This window comes from Plasmodium sp. gorilla clade G2, assembly GCF_900097015.1.
Source record: "Plasmodium sp. gorilla clade G2 genome assembly, chromosome: 11".
Taxonomy (NCBI): Eukaryota; Apicomplexa; class Aconoidasida; order Haemosporida; family Plasmodiidae; genus Plasmodium; species Plasmodium adleri (nom. inval.).
This window is the reverse complement of record NC_041703.1, coordinates 1,175,018-1,192,393: the sequence shown is the minus strand read 5'-3', so window position 1 is coordinate 1,192,393 and position 17,376 is coordinate 1,175,018. Positions and strand designations below refer to the sequence as shown.

General features: G+C 18.0%; 5 protein-coding genes across 5 annotated transcripts; 1 reads left to right on the top strand and 4 right to left on the bottom strand.

Annotated features, from left to right (window-relative positions):
• Positions 1-1,878: 1,878 nt before the first annotated feature.
• On the bottom strand, positions 1,879-4,841 carry PADL01_1132000 (conserved Plasmodium protein, unknown function; the record flags this gene model as incomplete). The annotated part of the gene is made up of 2 exons (XM_028682793.1): positions 1,879-3,882; positions 4,410-4,841. The coding sequence occupies 2 exons, from the start codon at positions 4,839-4,841 to the stop codon at positions 1,879-1,881; spliced, it is 2,436 nt and encodes an 811-aa protein (XP_028539035.1).
• Positions 4,842-6,357: 1,516 nt separating this feature from the next.
• PADL01_1131900 (conserved Plasmodium protein, unknown function) lies at positions 6,358-8,466 on the top strand (the record flags this gene model as incomplete). Its single annotated transcript, XM_028682791.1, has 1 exon — positions 6,358-8,466. The coding sequence occupies one exon, from the start codon at positions 6,358-6,360 to the stop codon at positions 8,464-8,466; it is 2,109 nt and encodes a 702-aa protein (XP_028539034.1).
• A 182-nt stretch (positions 8,467-8,648) lies between these two features.
• Positions 8,649-10,086, bottom strand: PADL01_1131800 (conserved Plasmodium protein, unknown function; the record flags this gene model as incomplete). Its single annotated transcript, XM_028682790.1, has 2 exons — positions 8,649-9,062; positions 9,322-10,086. The coding sequence occupies 2 exons, from the start codon at positions 10,084-10,086 to the stop codon at positions 8,649-8,651; spliced, it is 1,179 nt and encodes a 392-aa protein (XP_028539033.1).
• A 1,014-nt stretch (positions 10,087-11,100) lies between these two features.
• Positions 11,101-13,005, bottom strand: PADL01_1131700 (apical membrane antigen 1; the record flags this gene model as incomplete). The annotated part of the gene is made up of 1 exon (XM_028682789.1): positions 11,101-13,005. One exon carries the CDS (start codon positions 13,003-13,005, stop codon positions 11,101-11,103), a length of 1,905 nt encoding a protein of 634 aa, XP_028539032.1.
• Positions 13,006-15,574: 2,569 nt separating this feature from the next.
• On the bottom strand, positions 15,575-16,675 carry PADL01_1131600 (LEM3/CDC50 family protein, putative; the record flags this gene model as incomplete). Its single annotated transcript, XM_028682788.1, has 1 exon — positions 15,575-16,675. One exon carries the CDS (start codon positions 16,673-16,675, stop codon positions 15,575-15,577), a length of 1,101 nt encoding a protein of 366 aa, XP_028539031.1.
• Positions 16,676-17,376: the final 701 nt, after the last annotated feature.

Below are 17,376 nucleotides of genomic sequence, written 5' to 3'. Positions count from 1 at the left end.
GATAGATAATATAATCTTTAAAAATAAAATAATATTATATCAAAAGCAGTTGCATATTTTAAATTAAATGGAAATAATTAATTTAAATTTTATAAAAAATGTATTCTTCATATAATATAGTTATTTATATATTAAAAAATAGAAAAACATAAAATAAAAAAAAATAACAGTTATATGAGATTTATTAAACATGTTTATAAAATGTTTTAGAATTAATATGTATATATAATGTTCCTCTCATTGTGATAGATGTTAAATAAAAAATTCCAAAAAAAACAAGAACAATTATATTTTATAAAATAATACATATATATATATATATATATATATGTATATTTTTCTTTTGGTTTACTTATTAAGAGCTATCATGCATTTCTTAAATATAATATTTTTAATATAGACAAAAAAATAGAATAAGGATGGTTACATATAAATATATTTCCTTTTATAATAACACTTACACAAAAGGTATAAATATACTACTTACATATATGCTACGTTGCAATGATATTCAAATATATATATATATATATATATTTGTATTTATATATATCAATATTACAAACGTAGACGTATATATAATTTTATATGGGTAATACACTTAAATACCCTATATTATATAAATATGATAATCTACATATTGTTCTTTTTGTAAATAATAAAATAAAAATATAATTTTAATATTTTTTTTTTTTTTTTTTGTTTTTGTGTTTTTTATATTATATATAATTTAAAAATCGAAAAAAAAAAAAAAAAAATGAAATAAAATAAAATAAAATGATAAAAGTTATAAGTAATATGTATAAAGTAATGTGTAAAAGTAATATGTATAAAAGGAATATGTATAAAATAATATGTATAAAATAATATGTATAAAATAATATGTATAAAATAATATGTATAAAATAATATGTATAAAGTAATATATATATAAAATAATATGTATAAAGTAATATATATATAATAATATGAATAAAATAATGTATATATATTAATATGTATAAATTAATAAATAAAAGTTTATATGTATAAAGTAATATGTAAAAGGTAAAATGCAAAACATAAAATATAGAATATATATTAAAAAAAAAAAAAATAAATAAATAAAAAAACAAACAAAAATTTATGAACACATTTTAAAAAAATATTATTAGTATTATAACACTTTTTGTAAGCTTTTTTAATACTATAAATATATATATATATATATATATATATATATTAATATATATAAATGTATATTTTCTTCAAAATAAAGAATTTTACATATTAGTATACGAAACAAGTAATCTAACAAAAAATTTTTTTTTTTTTTTTTATTTTTAAACAAATAGTAATCATAATATATATATATATATTATATATATATATATATATATACATATTTATATACAAATATATGGGTGTCTCAAAGGAGTCTACATAATATTTGATTAATATTTTTGGAATATGAATTAAGCATAAATGATTTTAATTTGTTAATTATTTGATTTTTTTTTTTTTTTTTTTTCATTTATAGCATTTATTTAATTATTTAATTCATTCATAATTTTAATTAAATATAAAAAATTATTTTTGACATCAAAATTTTTTTTTGGACATATTATTTTGATATAAAAATTATTTTGACATAAAAATTATCTTGACATAAAAATTATCTTGACATAAAAATTATTTTGACATAAAAATTAATTTGACATAAAAATTATTTTGACATAAAAATTAATTTGACATAAAAATTATTTTGACATAAAAATTATTTTGACATAAAAGTTAATTTAACATAAGAGTCATTTAAACTTTTAAATATTATTTTATATTTTTTTTTTTTTTTTATTTTTATTGTAATTTTTTTTGTTTTTTTTTTTTTTATTTTTCTTATTTTTTTTTGTAACTATTCCTTTTCGAACCAATATACTTTTTTGCTTTTCTTTCCTTCTTTAGATCAGTTTCATATGATCTATTACTCTCAGAATAAGAATTGCTAACAGAACATGAAGTAGGATGTTTTTTTCTTTTATATTTTTTATATTTTTCAATATCTCTTAAATTGGAATATTCACTATGTTTATCATCATCTGATTCAGTATCAGATTTTCTTGAATATCTTCTGGAACGTCTACTTTCACGTCTAGTACTTTCTCTTCTATTTTCAGATTTGCTTTCACTTTTTCTTCCACTTCTTCTTTCACTTTTTTTATCACTACTTTTTTTACTACTTTTTTCACTATTTTTTTCGCTACTTTTTTCACTTTTTCTGATACTTCTTCTACTACGTTTACTTTCTATTCTCTCATATCTACTCTCATTACTCCTATCACTATTTTTTTCATTGCTCTTATCGCTACTTTTATTATCATAACCTCTTCTACTACTTTTTTCGCTACTTCTTTCGCTTTTTCGTATGCTTCTTCTTCCAAACTTGCTTTCACTTCTATGCTCTCGTCTTTTCTCTATTCTACTTTCATCACTTTCACTAGTAAGATCATCAGTTCTGTAAGAACTTTCTACTTCTTCATCATATTCTTCATCTGTACTTTTTCTATGAGTGCTACTTCTTCTGTTACTATATCTTTCTCCTCTTCTTGAGCGTCTATTTTCTGAACTTTTCATATTATCACTTCTTCTTGTATGTCTTTTTTGATTTCTTCGGTCATCTCGATTATCACTTCTTTCCGCATCACTACTAAATGTACTACTAATATCACTTCCTCTTTTATATAATTTGCTACTGCTACTTTTCCTTCTGGAACTTCTTAGTTCTCTATGTTTTCTATCTTTATATTTTTTCAATCTATACTTTTCAACCTTATATTTATCATCTTTATATTTATTATCCTTATATTTATCATCTTTGTATTTATCCTCCCTATATTTTTTATCTCTATATTTTTCATCTTTATATTTATCATCTTTATATTTTTCATCTTTATATTTATCATCTTTATACTTTTCATCCTTATACTTTTCATCCTTATACTTTTCATCATCTAATATATCATATTCATTACATTTATAATAAATATTTGAAATTTTTAATCTAAAGAAAACTTTATTCCCTATAGGATAATTAATTTCTTCATTCATTAATTCCATCTTTTTATTAATTTCGCATTCTCTTTTATCTAAATATTCTAATACTTTCTCAACATTAATATTAATTTTGAATGTTGTTTTTGATACACCTAAGCTAATAACATCATTATTAGATACTTTATATTTTTTATGAATTTCACATATACAATTATTTAATTTTGTTCCAGCTTTTGAACCAACATCTATTAAATATACTTGGAAATCTTCGCACATATATAATACACAATGGAATCTAGAAATAGATGGATTCATACATACAATATCATTTGTTTCATTTTTTCCAAAACATATATATTCTTTTCTTTCAAATGTATAATTATTCATTTTTTTCTCAAATATTAGATGATCTTCATTCTTATGATTCAAACCTCCTTTATTTGAATTATCTTTTTTCTTTTTATCTTCTCCTCCTTTATTATTTATTGGTTTCTTTTCATAATATGTTTCTTCAATAAATATATCAGCAGCCAAATTCTCATCTGTTTGCATATTACAATTTGTTAAAAGCCAAGTATAAATCTCATAATTTTTTATTATATCATTCCTAATTATCATATATATTCTACCTAAATAATTCTGACCTTTCTTATCTATAACACCAAAAAACAAAAAATCTTTAACCATACTCTTATTCTTCATCCTATCTATTTCGTCATTATTCATCTTAAATATTATTTCTCTCATTCCAGTTTCTTTCAAATTTTCTCTCATCTTATCATACTTGCGAAATTTATCTCTCTGAATCATTTCCATCCATGCCAACTTGTTATTTTCCCATTCCGGATTCTAAAATAAAACAAATAAAAAAAAAATAAAGCATATATAATATATATGGTATCATGCATAAAATATTAATACAAATAAATACAGACACATATATATATATATATGCCCCAAGATAAAAATATATTATTCACATATAATATTAATTCATGCTGGAACATATTTTTATAGAATATGCATGTAAATAATATGTTATATTCCAATTTTAATCATAGTGCATATAATATATACATAAACATACATATATATATATGTTTTATATAAATTGAAATGAAAAAAAATTAAAAACATTATATATATTATTTGTAAATATATATATTTATATATTTATTTATAATAATATTAATTATTTATATATTTAAAATATATATCTCCAATTTTGGAGATAATAAGCAAAAAGATATTTTTTAATTTGCATGTAATAGGTTTATATTTAAAAATGTATGTAGTAAGATATTTAGGCATATATATATATATATATATATATAATTTTTTTTTTTTTTTTTTTTTTTTTTTTTTTTTATTTTTACCTCACTAAAATATAAAGAAATTTCCATTAAATCAGATATGGTTAATCTATTAATGATATTATTTATATTTTCGAGAGCCTTTCTTTTTACATCTGAAGTATCAATTTCGTCGTAATATATTATTTGTTCATTTTGAAAAAGTTCTGTTGCATTTTTTTGATTTATAATTTTTATATGGTCCCCATGAGGTTTATCTGAGTTCGAATTTTGTATATAGTTATTTTGTACATTTTTAAAATTTTCAAATTGATTTCTTAAAAAAAAATAACAGTGATATGGTGATTTAAAACTAAAATCATCAAAAACAATTTCACACAAAAAATAATAATTTAAATAATCAAAAGGACCATTAAAATTATCAATTGAGGAATATATACATTCTTCTTTATATTCATTTCCATGAAGTTGAATATTAGCAGGTGCTTCAATCATTTTTGTTGTGCAATATGAAAATATGTATATATTCTTTTTTTTTTTTTTTTTTTTTTTTTTTTTTTTTTTTGTGTATAAACAATACATACATATATATTTTATATATGTATTCTAAAAAATCATAAATATTTAAAAATTTATAATTCACCACATATTTTTCTCTTTTAAAAGAAAAAATGTGAGTATTATAATAAATATACGGTGTAAAATATATAAAAGTTTGTATTTATAAATATATATATATTAAAGTATATTATAAGCTATGTAAAATAAATAAATAAATATATATATATATATATATATATTTATACATATGTGGAAAAAAAAAATTTTTTTTTTTTTTTTTTTTTTTTATTTTAAATATTTTCTTGTAGAATAATTAATGTTTTATAAATATAAAGTGAAAAAAAAAAAAAAAAAAGAAAAACAAACAAAATATAAATTACAAATATTTATGTATAACTAAATATATATATATATATATATTATAAATATAATTACTTTTTTATTAAATATATATATTAAAGTATTCTTATATAAAATTACACAAGCTTTTATTAATTTATGTATATATATATGTATATATGAAAAATTTTCGTTTTATGAATATTTTAATGTTTTTGTAAATTTTACAAAGAAAAAAAAAAAAAAAAAGAAATGTGAAATATTAATGAAAATTTATATATAAAAATATATTTGTAATATTATATATATATATGTATGTATAGATTATTATGTATTGATAATATATATATATATAAAAAAAAAAAAAAAAAAAGAATCATAATATAATATTTCCTTATTTTAAAATCATCATTTATATTTATATAATTGTAAAAAAAAAAAAAAAAAAATCTTGTTCTCATAAAAAAAAAAAAAATATATATATTTTAAAAATTAATATATATAATAAAAAATAAATGTAAATAAATAAATATTATATATATAGATAATCATTTTTATATTTTTATGTATATAAAATTAAAATGTATCTTTTTTTTTTTTATATAAATTATTTATTATACAAAATATAAAGAAAATATATATTTATATGTATGTAAAAAAAGAAATACAAAATTTTCAAAAAATATTATTTTCTATACATTATATATATATTTTTATATAATAAATGTATCATTTTTTAAGGAATAATATATTTAAAATGTAAAAAATGTATTTTTTTTTTTGTATATAACATATAGAAAAAATATATTTTTCATTATATATATAGGATATATATATCTATGCTACCTTTTTGTAATATAATATATATATGTGATAATTAAAAAAAAAAAGGAATACATATATAATAAATAATATATATATATATATATATAATATATTCATATATTGAATTTAATTTTTATTAACACATAAAAAATAAAAACAATTTTTTTTAAATTATCGTTTTTATTATTTTAAATAAATAATAATTTTTTTTAATAATTAAAATTTTGCTTTTTTTTTTTTTTTTTTTTATGTCTTATATTTGTTCAGTTTTTTTTTTTTTTTTTATATGGTATTTTTAACAAGAGTAATATTGCATTTATTCTCACAACATGAGAAAAAAAATATGAAGGTGAATCATTGCATGAAAATATCTGGCATAATAAAATGGATGTATAGAAATAATGACATAAAGAAAGATGTTTTGGATAACATGAACATACAAATTATTAATAGTATAAATTATATTGATCCCAATAAAATTATAAATAATCTAATTATAAATAACAATCAAGAAATAAATATGGAAAAAAAAAAAAATTATTTTTTAAAATCTTTAAAAAAAAAAATTTTATTTAATTCCCTCTTACTTAAAACAATATATTTTAAGAAAAATTTTTTTTTTGAATTATATGAATATAATAATGGGAAAAAATATATATATGATAATATAAATATGGTAAAAAATAATAATTCTAAGGAATATTTTGATATAACAAAAACAATTATAAATAATAATACAACAGATAAAGGTGATAATTATAATTTCCCCTTAATTAATAATAATATGTTAGGGAGAAATTTAAAAAGAAAAAAAAAAAATTTATTCTTAAATAATGAAAATGTTATATTTAATAAAAAAAACGCACAAAATTTTAATGAGGAAATTATAAATACTATATCATCTGATAACAAAGATGATCTAAAAAAATCTAGATTTAATCTAGATACTTTATTATATGATAATAATAATAATAATAATAATAATATTAGAAATTATAAATATAATAAAATATATGATAATTTTAAATTATTCGATTTATCATATAATTATAATAGCTTTTTATTAAATAATATATTAAAAAATATATGTACATATATATATCATTTTAAATTATTAAATAAAATAAATAATGAACAAAATAATGGGTATGAATATATTTCTTTAATATCGATTTCAAAGATATTTCATTATTTCTATGAACTAAATTATGGTTATAAATATTTAGTACATTTTCTAAATGGATTAACGGTTTATAAAATTAAAAAGGAAATAGATATGGAAAATTTGTCATATGAATATATAAAGAGTCATATAAATAATATTGATCATTACAATTATTCTCATGATCATCTTTTTGAAAAAGAAATGTGCATTTCTTCAATTATAAATTATTTGTGTGAGTATGACACAGGCACACAAAAAGAAAAAAATAATATAAATGATAAAAATGAATATATCGAAAAAAATGTCCAAAAAAATGTCCAAAAAAATGTTGATAATTTAAATCATCTTCATCATTTAAATAACATAAGTTCATATAATACTTTAAACAATAATGATCAAAATATTTTTATACATACGTTTGTATCAGATGATAAGAAAAAAACATATATTGTTAATATGAAAGAAAAGTTATTATTACATTATGACATAGATGAATCTTTTTTAAACTATTTTTTAAATATTTTTGGGGAAAAGTATAATGTTGAGAAATTACCATTTATTAGTTACTCTTATTTAATGCATATGTATAGTATGTCAAATCATTTTATTGTTGATTTTTTTTCCATGTGTCCACTTTTATTCGTTAAAAATAAAATACATGCTGATATTAGCATATACATAATTTTATTAAATTCCTGTGTCTTTTTTTTATGTTCAAAATCGTATATGATATCTTTCAGTTCATTTATTATTAATACAAAAAATGAAGGTGAAAAGAATTTAGTTTATAGTGAAAATAAATTAATTCAAAATGAAAATTTATCAACTCAAGGAAAAAATGAAACATCTGATGAGCATAGAAAAACATATCAAGACACAGATAATGTCAATAATGTAAAGGAAAAAATTTATTCTTTTATTGAGCAAATAATAAATTATTTATATATAAATAAAGATATATTAAATAATAATCAATTGTTACATATATTAGAAATATTTTCTTTTATAAAATATAATAAAGCAATGTTTACATATATAATAAATACATTAAGCAATAGTTTATCCATACTAGATAAATACGAAACAATATACCTCCTTCATTCCTTGTCAAATTATTATTTAATTTATAATGATATAAAAAATAATATTTATAAGGAGACACTTAAAAAGGTAGAAGAATATACTCCAAAAGAATTAAAACAATTGGAGTGTTATATACAGGTTAAATAAGGAACGGTAAAAAAAAAAAAAAAAAAATTATATTTTTTTTTATATAAATTTGTGTGTGCAAAATAACCACAATGAATATAAATTAATTAATACACGTGTATTTGTATATATTTTTAAAATGTAATACATACATGTATAAAAATATATATATATATATATATATATATTTATTTACTTATATTTTAATTTTTTTGCTTGAAACGATAATTTGGTTTCATGTCAAAAATTTTTATGAATTTAAAAAAGTAAATTTTATCATTTTTATTTTTTATATTGTTTTTTTCATACATTTCTTTATCCGTATCCAATATTGAATTAAAAACTTTTTCATTTTGTTGTGTTTGTTTTTCTATTTTTATATCGTTAGATTGATTTATATTGTTATTATATATCATATACATTTTATCATCATTATAACGATTAAGTATAGACTCCTTTTCTTTTTCATTAAAAGAATAATTATTTTGCATCCTTTGGTTTAATATACTGTTTATGTAGATGTTAAAACTTTGCAAATTGTAAATATTAATATTCTCATCAACTATTAAGTAGTATGGATAAGGAATAACACTCTCAAACATGCATTTTATATCATCCTACAAAAATGAAAAATAAAAAAATAAAAAAATAAAAAAATAAAAAAATAAAAAAATAAAAAAATAAAAAAATAAAAAAATAAAAAAAATAAAATATTACTTATATAAATGCATACATATATATATATATATATATATATAGGATAACCAATGTGATAATGTTTATACATTTAAATGTTATTATTTTATTATTATATACATATGTATAAATTATATTATATCATATAATATTAGTTTATTATTTTATTTAATTTCTTACCGTTTTTATAATTTTCAGTATCATAATAAATTGATCAAGATTATCAACAAATAAATACATGGGGGAGTTGTGTAACATGGTTGCATAAATATTACTAAATACATTTTTTAAATATTCTTCGTTCATAATATTTTTTTGTTTAATTAAATATATATATGCATTTTTTATTACTTCATCATTTATAATATTACTTATATTTTTTATATGACTTATTAATATTTTCAAATTAGGAAATATTTTTATATTATGTACATCCATTTTATAAGATATAAGACTATAATAATATTGAGTAAATGCATCATAATAATTATTTGAATATAAAATATGATATTCATTTAAATTGTATAAACATATTTTAGATAAATAAATAGGATTTATATTATAATATAAATTACTACTTTTATAAATATTTTGTAAATCTTCTTCTGATTTATTCAAATATATATTATCTGTTTCTACATATGAATTATTTTTCTCTATATTTTCATTTTCTCTACATATTTTATGTGAGTATATATTTTTTATATTATATTCGTTTTTATATTGAAATATATCTTTATTTTTTTTGACATTATTTAAATTATCAAAATACCAATCGTATATGCAAGGATAGTACATTTTTTTTCTCTTATAACATTTTAAGGACATAAATAATATACCTGGTTTTTTAAAATGAACAAAATAACTTCCTTTCGACTTTTGATAGTAATATTCTCTGATGTAATAATTAAATAATTTTCTTATTTCATTGTAATTTGTTTGCATTCTTTTGTAAACAATAAAATAAAATAAATGTAACTCAAAGGAGTAGAAATAACTACAAAGCCATTTTCTTTTTTTTTTTCTTTTTTGTAATTATATATATAATGTCATATACCTTATAATTTTATAAATATGATTAAAAAAATTATAACATAATATATATATATATATATATATATATATATTTATGTTTATTTATTTATTTATTTATTTATTTATATTTTATATATCCTTTCATTTCCCCTATAATGGACATATATTATTGTACACATTTCCCCATAATATATATATATATTTATGAACCCTTCATTTTAATTTTATTTTTTAATAAACCAAGTTTATAATATTATAATCATATATATTTTTTTAAGGGATAATTTTATAATATATATATTTTATGATATATAAAATTTATTACATATGTGCCTGTTTTATAAATTGCACGGAAAACAAAAAAATAAAAAGTATCAATATTTATAAATTTAAAGTTATTATTAATTATTACATTAAAGTAAGAAAAAAAAGAAAAAAATATATATACATAAAAATATATATATATATATATATTAAATGTTTTAAATAATATTATTTTTAAGAAAAGAAAACATATTAAAAATTTTAAAAGCATAAACAAAAATATGTTATACATATATATATATAACAATTTTTACGGAGTAAAAGAAGAATGTACATTATGATGCTTTAACTTTAAAGTCACAACATCAAATAGGTTAAGGAAAAAATAAAAAAGATAAATAAATTAACAAATTATATATATATATATATGTATATTCCTTTATTTAATTCGTGTAACACATAAAACATATATTAAAGAAACAAGATAAAATGCATATTTAGTGAATTATTTTTTTGTGTTTTTAAAACAAAAAATAAATATGAAGAAATCATAGAAACATAAATATATATATATATATATATATATTTATTTATTTATATATGTTAAGAATCAGAGAGTGACTAATTATATCACACGTTGCAATTATTATAGTTAATATTTTAATAGTATGGTTTTTCCATTAGAACTGGTGTTGTATGTGATGCTCTTTTTTCTTCTCCCCAAAAAGATGCCTCAGGATCTAACATTTCATCATTTCTTGATTTGGTTTTACCATAATGTTGTGGTTGATCCATTTTATCATATTTCTCTGTATTTCCTTTTCTTTTATAAAGATAAACCATTAAAATAGCTGCTAATATAAAGACAGCAACTGATGCTGCAATTGTAATTTTCATTTTTCCATACGTTGGTTTATTTTCATGCATATAATCATATTCACTTTTATATTCATCTTTAACTACAACTTCATTATTTGATGTTACTTCTGCTCTTCTTTCTACACATCTACATACATAGAAATTACATGTACTATTACTTACCATTTCTGGGGCACATGGGCATTTTAAACTATCTATATCATTTGAAATGAAAATTCTTGGAGCTATAATTTTTCCATTCCCTTCATTAACATCATTTAATTTAATTCGTCTTGATTCTCTTTCGATTTCTTTCTTTATTTCATCTTTATATATTGAACATGGGAAACTGCGTTCAATTTCAGTGGGATGGGACAAAGCAGTAGTAGCAATATAGGAAGATGTATTAATTAAACATGTTGGTTTAACATTAAAAATTTCACATCTTTGGGTTATTCTATTATAATTCCCCCAATTATAACCTTTACCATGACTTTTATATCTATCTGCTTTAAAAGCACCACTGGGAAGAAAAGCACTTTTAATCATATTAAGATTATTATTTTTGAATCCTTCTTGAATTTTTTGATAATCAGTTAAATTTGGTTCATATTGTTTAGGTTGATCCGAAGCACTTAATTCAAAGACTAGTTTATTACATTCAGAAAGATCATTAGCTGGGAACTCATTGACATGTGGTATTTCTTCACAATTTCCATCTACCCATAAACCGAATTTTGCATCATATACATTTTTATGAGGACAAACAGATTTCCAGTTCTCAACTACATTTTTACTTAGATATATATAGTTTTGAAATAAAGGATCTTTTGCTGGTCTAAAACAAAACATGCTGTTTCTATTATTTGCATCCTTATTACAATATCTAGGACCATTATTTTCTTGAGCTGCAATGTATAATATGTAACACGTTTTATTTTGTTCATCATAAACAGCTGGATATTTATAATTTGAATTTTGATCATTATCTGGTACAATAGTTCCAGCATGTCTTGAACATAAAGTCAAATCATCTAAATTTCTCATTTCTTCATTATTTCTATAATAATGTCTAATATTCTCTATTAACATTGGTGAAATAGGAGGATCTGTTGCGGGAAAAGCAAAACCTCCATCTTTAAAATTTTGATTTCCAGTAGCTACTGGAGTTAAAAAACTAGTATTTGTATTTTCAATAATTATACCCTTACCAAATACTGGACATTTACCTGATGGAACTCTATATTGAGTTCCAGCTACTTGAGCATCTTCTCCTAAATCTACTCTTATACCTGAACCATGAACTTCTTCAATATTATATTTTGCCATATATTCGGTCCATGGATTACCCATATAATTACTTCTTTCTACTTCTTCATGACTTGAATATAAATTTTGTTCATGTGGTACACGATGGGTGTTTTGGTGATTTAATAAATCTTGGTGATTTGATGATTCTTGGTGATCTGATGATTCTTGGTGATCTGATGATTCTTGGTGATCTGATGGTTCTTGGTGATCTGATGATTCTTGGTTTCCTAATGGATTTTGTTCATCTAATGAATTTTCATTATGATTGTTGATTGAACGATACCCATCATTATGATGATGTAATGACTCGTCCCTATATTCCTGTCCTCTTCCAAAGTTTAGCATATATGTAAACTCAAAGGCGCTCAATAATAATACACAGTATAATTTTTTCATTTTTTTATAATTTATAACAAGTATACATTAATGTGAAAAATTATCAAATCAATTATTTTATTTTTTAAAATTATATTAAAATAAAAAATATAATAAAATTTATATACTCAATTTTTTTTTAAGCAAATAAAAAAATCAAACCTATAAATATGGTTAAATTTTTTTTTTTTTTTTTTTTTTTTTCCCTTTTGATGTTCTTTTGCTACTACTTATTTTCTATATTATTAATTTGCCTAATATATTTGTTAATATTTACTAAAAAATAAAATTATTAAAAAATTATTATTAAAAATAATATATATATATATATATGTAAAATATATATAATATATACAAATTAATTATATAAATATAGGGAGAAAAAAAAAACTTATTGAATAAGAATTTTATAAATTTTCATTCCTACACATTTTTAATATTAAATATATACATATATTTATTAACATATTTATTTATATTTATATACATTATTATTATTATTTTAATTTTTTATTCTTACTTGTATTAATAATATATCAATATATTAAATATTTATTTATAAGTGTAAAATTTTTATTTCCATTTTTCTTCTTTTTTTCCTCGTTCTTGTTCTTTTTTTTTTTTTTTTTTTTTTTTTCTTGTGCATTAAAAAAAATAGATATATCCGTTATTAGATCTTTTATTGTTTAGTAATTTTTTTTTTTTTTTTTTTTTTTTTTTAACGCTTAATAAGAGACTCTAACAAAAAATGAAATAAAAAAGAAGCACATAAAAATAAAAAAAAAAAAAAAAAAAAACCTGTGTACGTATAACGTTTGTGTAAAGGTTTCAAAACAAGATGTTATATATATTATATATATAATATTATAATATATTTATTTATTATTATATATTTTTTTAATTTAATATATTTTTAATATATTTATTACATATAATTATCGAATAAAATCAAAAAATCCCATCGAATATAAAAAAGAGAAACACAAAATATTAATATATATATATATATATATATATATATATATTTATTTAAACAAAATGATCTGTTTTTCTGACAATTTTTTTTTTTTTTTTTTTTCCCTTACTGCATGCTATATATACAAAAAACAAGGGATTAATTTACCACTACGAAAAAAAAAAAAAAAAAAAATAGAACCAAATTAAATTAATTCATATAATAACATAAAATAAATAACACGAAATGAAAAATTGGAAAATCATTGAACTTATTAATTCATAAATTTAAATATATATATATATATATATATATATTATTTTTTTTTTAATTTATATAAGATTAAAGTTGTTTTATTTAAACTGTGTAAATATTCTACACATTACAGTTCACATAAAATATATATATTAATAAGTATAAAATATGAAAAAAATATTTAAACACTTTTATGTGATCATATAAAATAAATCAAAATTGATAAAATATGAGAAAACATGAAAAAGATTAAAAAAAAAAAAAAAGAGGCTTTCAATAATATTATAAACAGATATATTATATCTACATATAAAATAAATATATTTATTACATATTTATATATTTGTAATTCTCAATTATAGACGAATACATTAAAACTTTTTGCTTTTTTTTTTTTTTTTTTTTTTTTTTAATGTGGAAATAAAAAAAAATATATGTTATAAACCATATGTTTTTATGTAGAAAGAGGAAAAAATTTTAATAATATAATGTTCTTTTCTTCAACTATTCAAAATTAATATAAGGTTGAGAATTTTGTACACCTAGATCAATTTATATTATTTATTTATTATTTTTTTTTTTTTTTTCTCTTTGTCAACACACCTTTTAATATTTAAATAACATGCACATGAAAAAAGAAAAAATATATATATATATATATATATATATAATTAAATAACAGGTATATTTAAAAAAGCAAAAAAGGGACCTGATTAAAAAACCGTGGATATAATTCGACAAAATATAATAAATTATTAATAAGCTGGTATATGCATATACATATATGTATATATATATATATATATATATATATATATTTTAGCTGTGATGTGTTTTACTTATATAACATCAAATACATTTATAATTTGATCTTTTATGCAGAAAAAAAAATCAATTGGTTTATTTAAAACTTTTTATAGTTGCATATAATATCGTAAAATAACATGCATGCTAAATAAAAAAAAAAAAAAAAAAAGAAAAGAAATGGTAATATAATACTTAATAAATAAAACTATATAAGTGTATCTGTTCTGTTATTGTTCATCTGATTTTTTTTGTGTTTTATTTAAAAAAATAAAAAATTGACATTTAATAGACAAGAATTAAATATACAACAATGTTTATACATATTGAGACAAAATAAAAAAAAAATTTTATTATATATATTAAATGTGATAAAACGATTTTGTCTGAATTTTCTTATGAATTCGTTTGGTTATAAAAGGGGTATCAAAATAACACATTTTAAAAATATTTAAAATCAAATAAGAAATCATTTTTTAAAAAATATATGACGACATTTACAATATATATATATATATATATATATATATATATATTTATTTATTTATTTATTTTTATTTTTTTTAGCGTACTATTTCATTTATTTTCGTGCTTATTCATTCTTATAAGATAAAAAATACATAATATCAAAGCAATGATCGAAATGATTATAAAAATGAAACCAATTAAGAATGTTCTTATATAATATTGCGAAGTTGAAAGAACAATAATTTTTGTATCATTAATTTTGAAATTATTTTCTATATAAATATAAAAAGGAAATTTCAAAGGTATATATAATTTACCATATAAACGTTTAATATAATTAAGTGCAGATGGTATCATCCAATTAATAAAATGGCTGTTTTCTATAGCTTTTCCTGCTTGATTATATTTTAATGTTTGTGGTAAGACAAGTAACTTTTCATTTGTTTCTTTATTTTCTTGTAATCGTTCATATTGTATATCTGGATCCATCCAGAAATATATATGGTCTTTATATAATTGTATATTTTGAGGTGATGGATTTTTATAAAATTGTCTATAATATTTTATTGTTATATCTTCTACATTTTGTTTTAATGGTAATGGTGTTGGAAAAGGAACTTCATCTGGTTCTTTATCATAAAAAATATAACTATCTGTAAATATATTCCATGGGAATATACCACATGGATGTAATAATTTTTTTTTTTTTTTTCCTTCTGAAAATGTAATTAAAGGATAACATTCTTCTAATTCTTCTTTATTTAAAAATATATTTCCATTCAACTGTTCTTTTTTCATACCACTAACAAATTTATAATGATTTTGTTGCATTCCAAGAATTTCATAATGTACATTTATATTTCCATTTAATTCTTTTAAATTCTTTTGACCTTTACATTGTTCTGGGGTTACTTTTATAATTGAATATTTTGTATAGGTTTCACCCTTATATTCATATGGTATTCTACATTCTATATATTGTGAACTTAATATTAATATTAAAATACCAACTGACAAATTTAATATAAATAAAAACATTAAAAAATATATTATTGATGAATATTTATTTATCCATACAGGGCCAACTACTCTTTCCATTTTATACCACTTTACAAAACTGTACAAAAATCTTACAAACCTTGAACTCTTCTTATAATAAAATTTTCTCTTCTTTTTATATAAAAACATGTCATTTTTAAGTTTACTCATTGTGTATACATCAAAGGGGAAATTAATACATACATATATATATATATATATATATATATATATATTTATTTATTATTGCATATTATATATTAGTATATTAAAACAATTAACATCATATTTATTTTTATTTAGAAGGCACATAACTGTTATAATAAAAAATATCACCTTATTGGTTGTGCTTATATATTAGCTGCATATTATAATTTTAAACCTAAAAAGATATAAATTGATAATTTATATATATATATATATATATATTTATTTTATTTTTCAATTGGCTCCATGTTGTAATTACATTTTCAGCTACATTCCTAAACCCTTACAACTTCTGTCCATTTATGAACGAAAACAAAAAAAAAATAAAAATAAAAATAAAACATATATACAGATAAATAATATTTACATGCTTTATTTTTTATTCGAATTAATTTATATTCATTTATATTAAAAAATATATATTTATTTTTTTTGACATTTTATATTTATTAAAATGAATAATGCACTATTATTTCTTAGAAGGAAAACTTACAAAAAAAAAGAAAAAATAAATATTTGATCTAACAAATGTAAATATATATATATAATTTATATATATATGCACACTTATATTTCATTAGTTTTATTTTTAACCCAAATATGTCCACCAAAAATATGTTTTCATTTTTTACAAATATTAAAATATAAATAAATACATATATAAT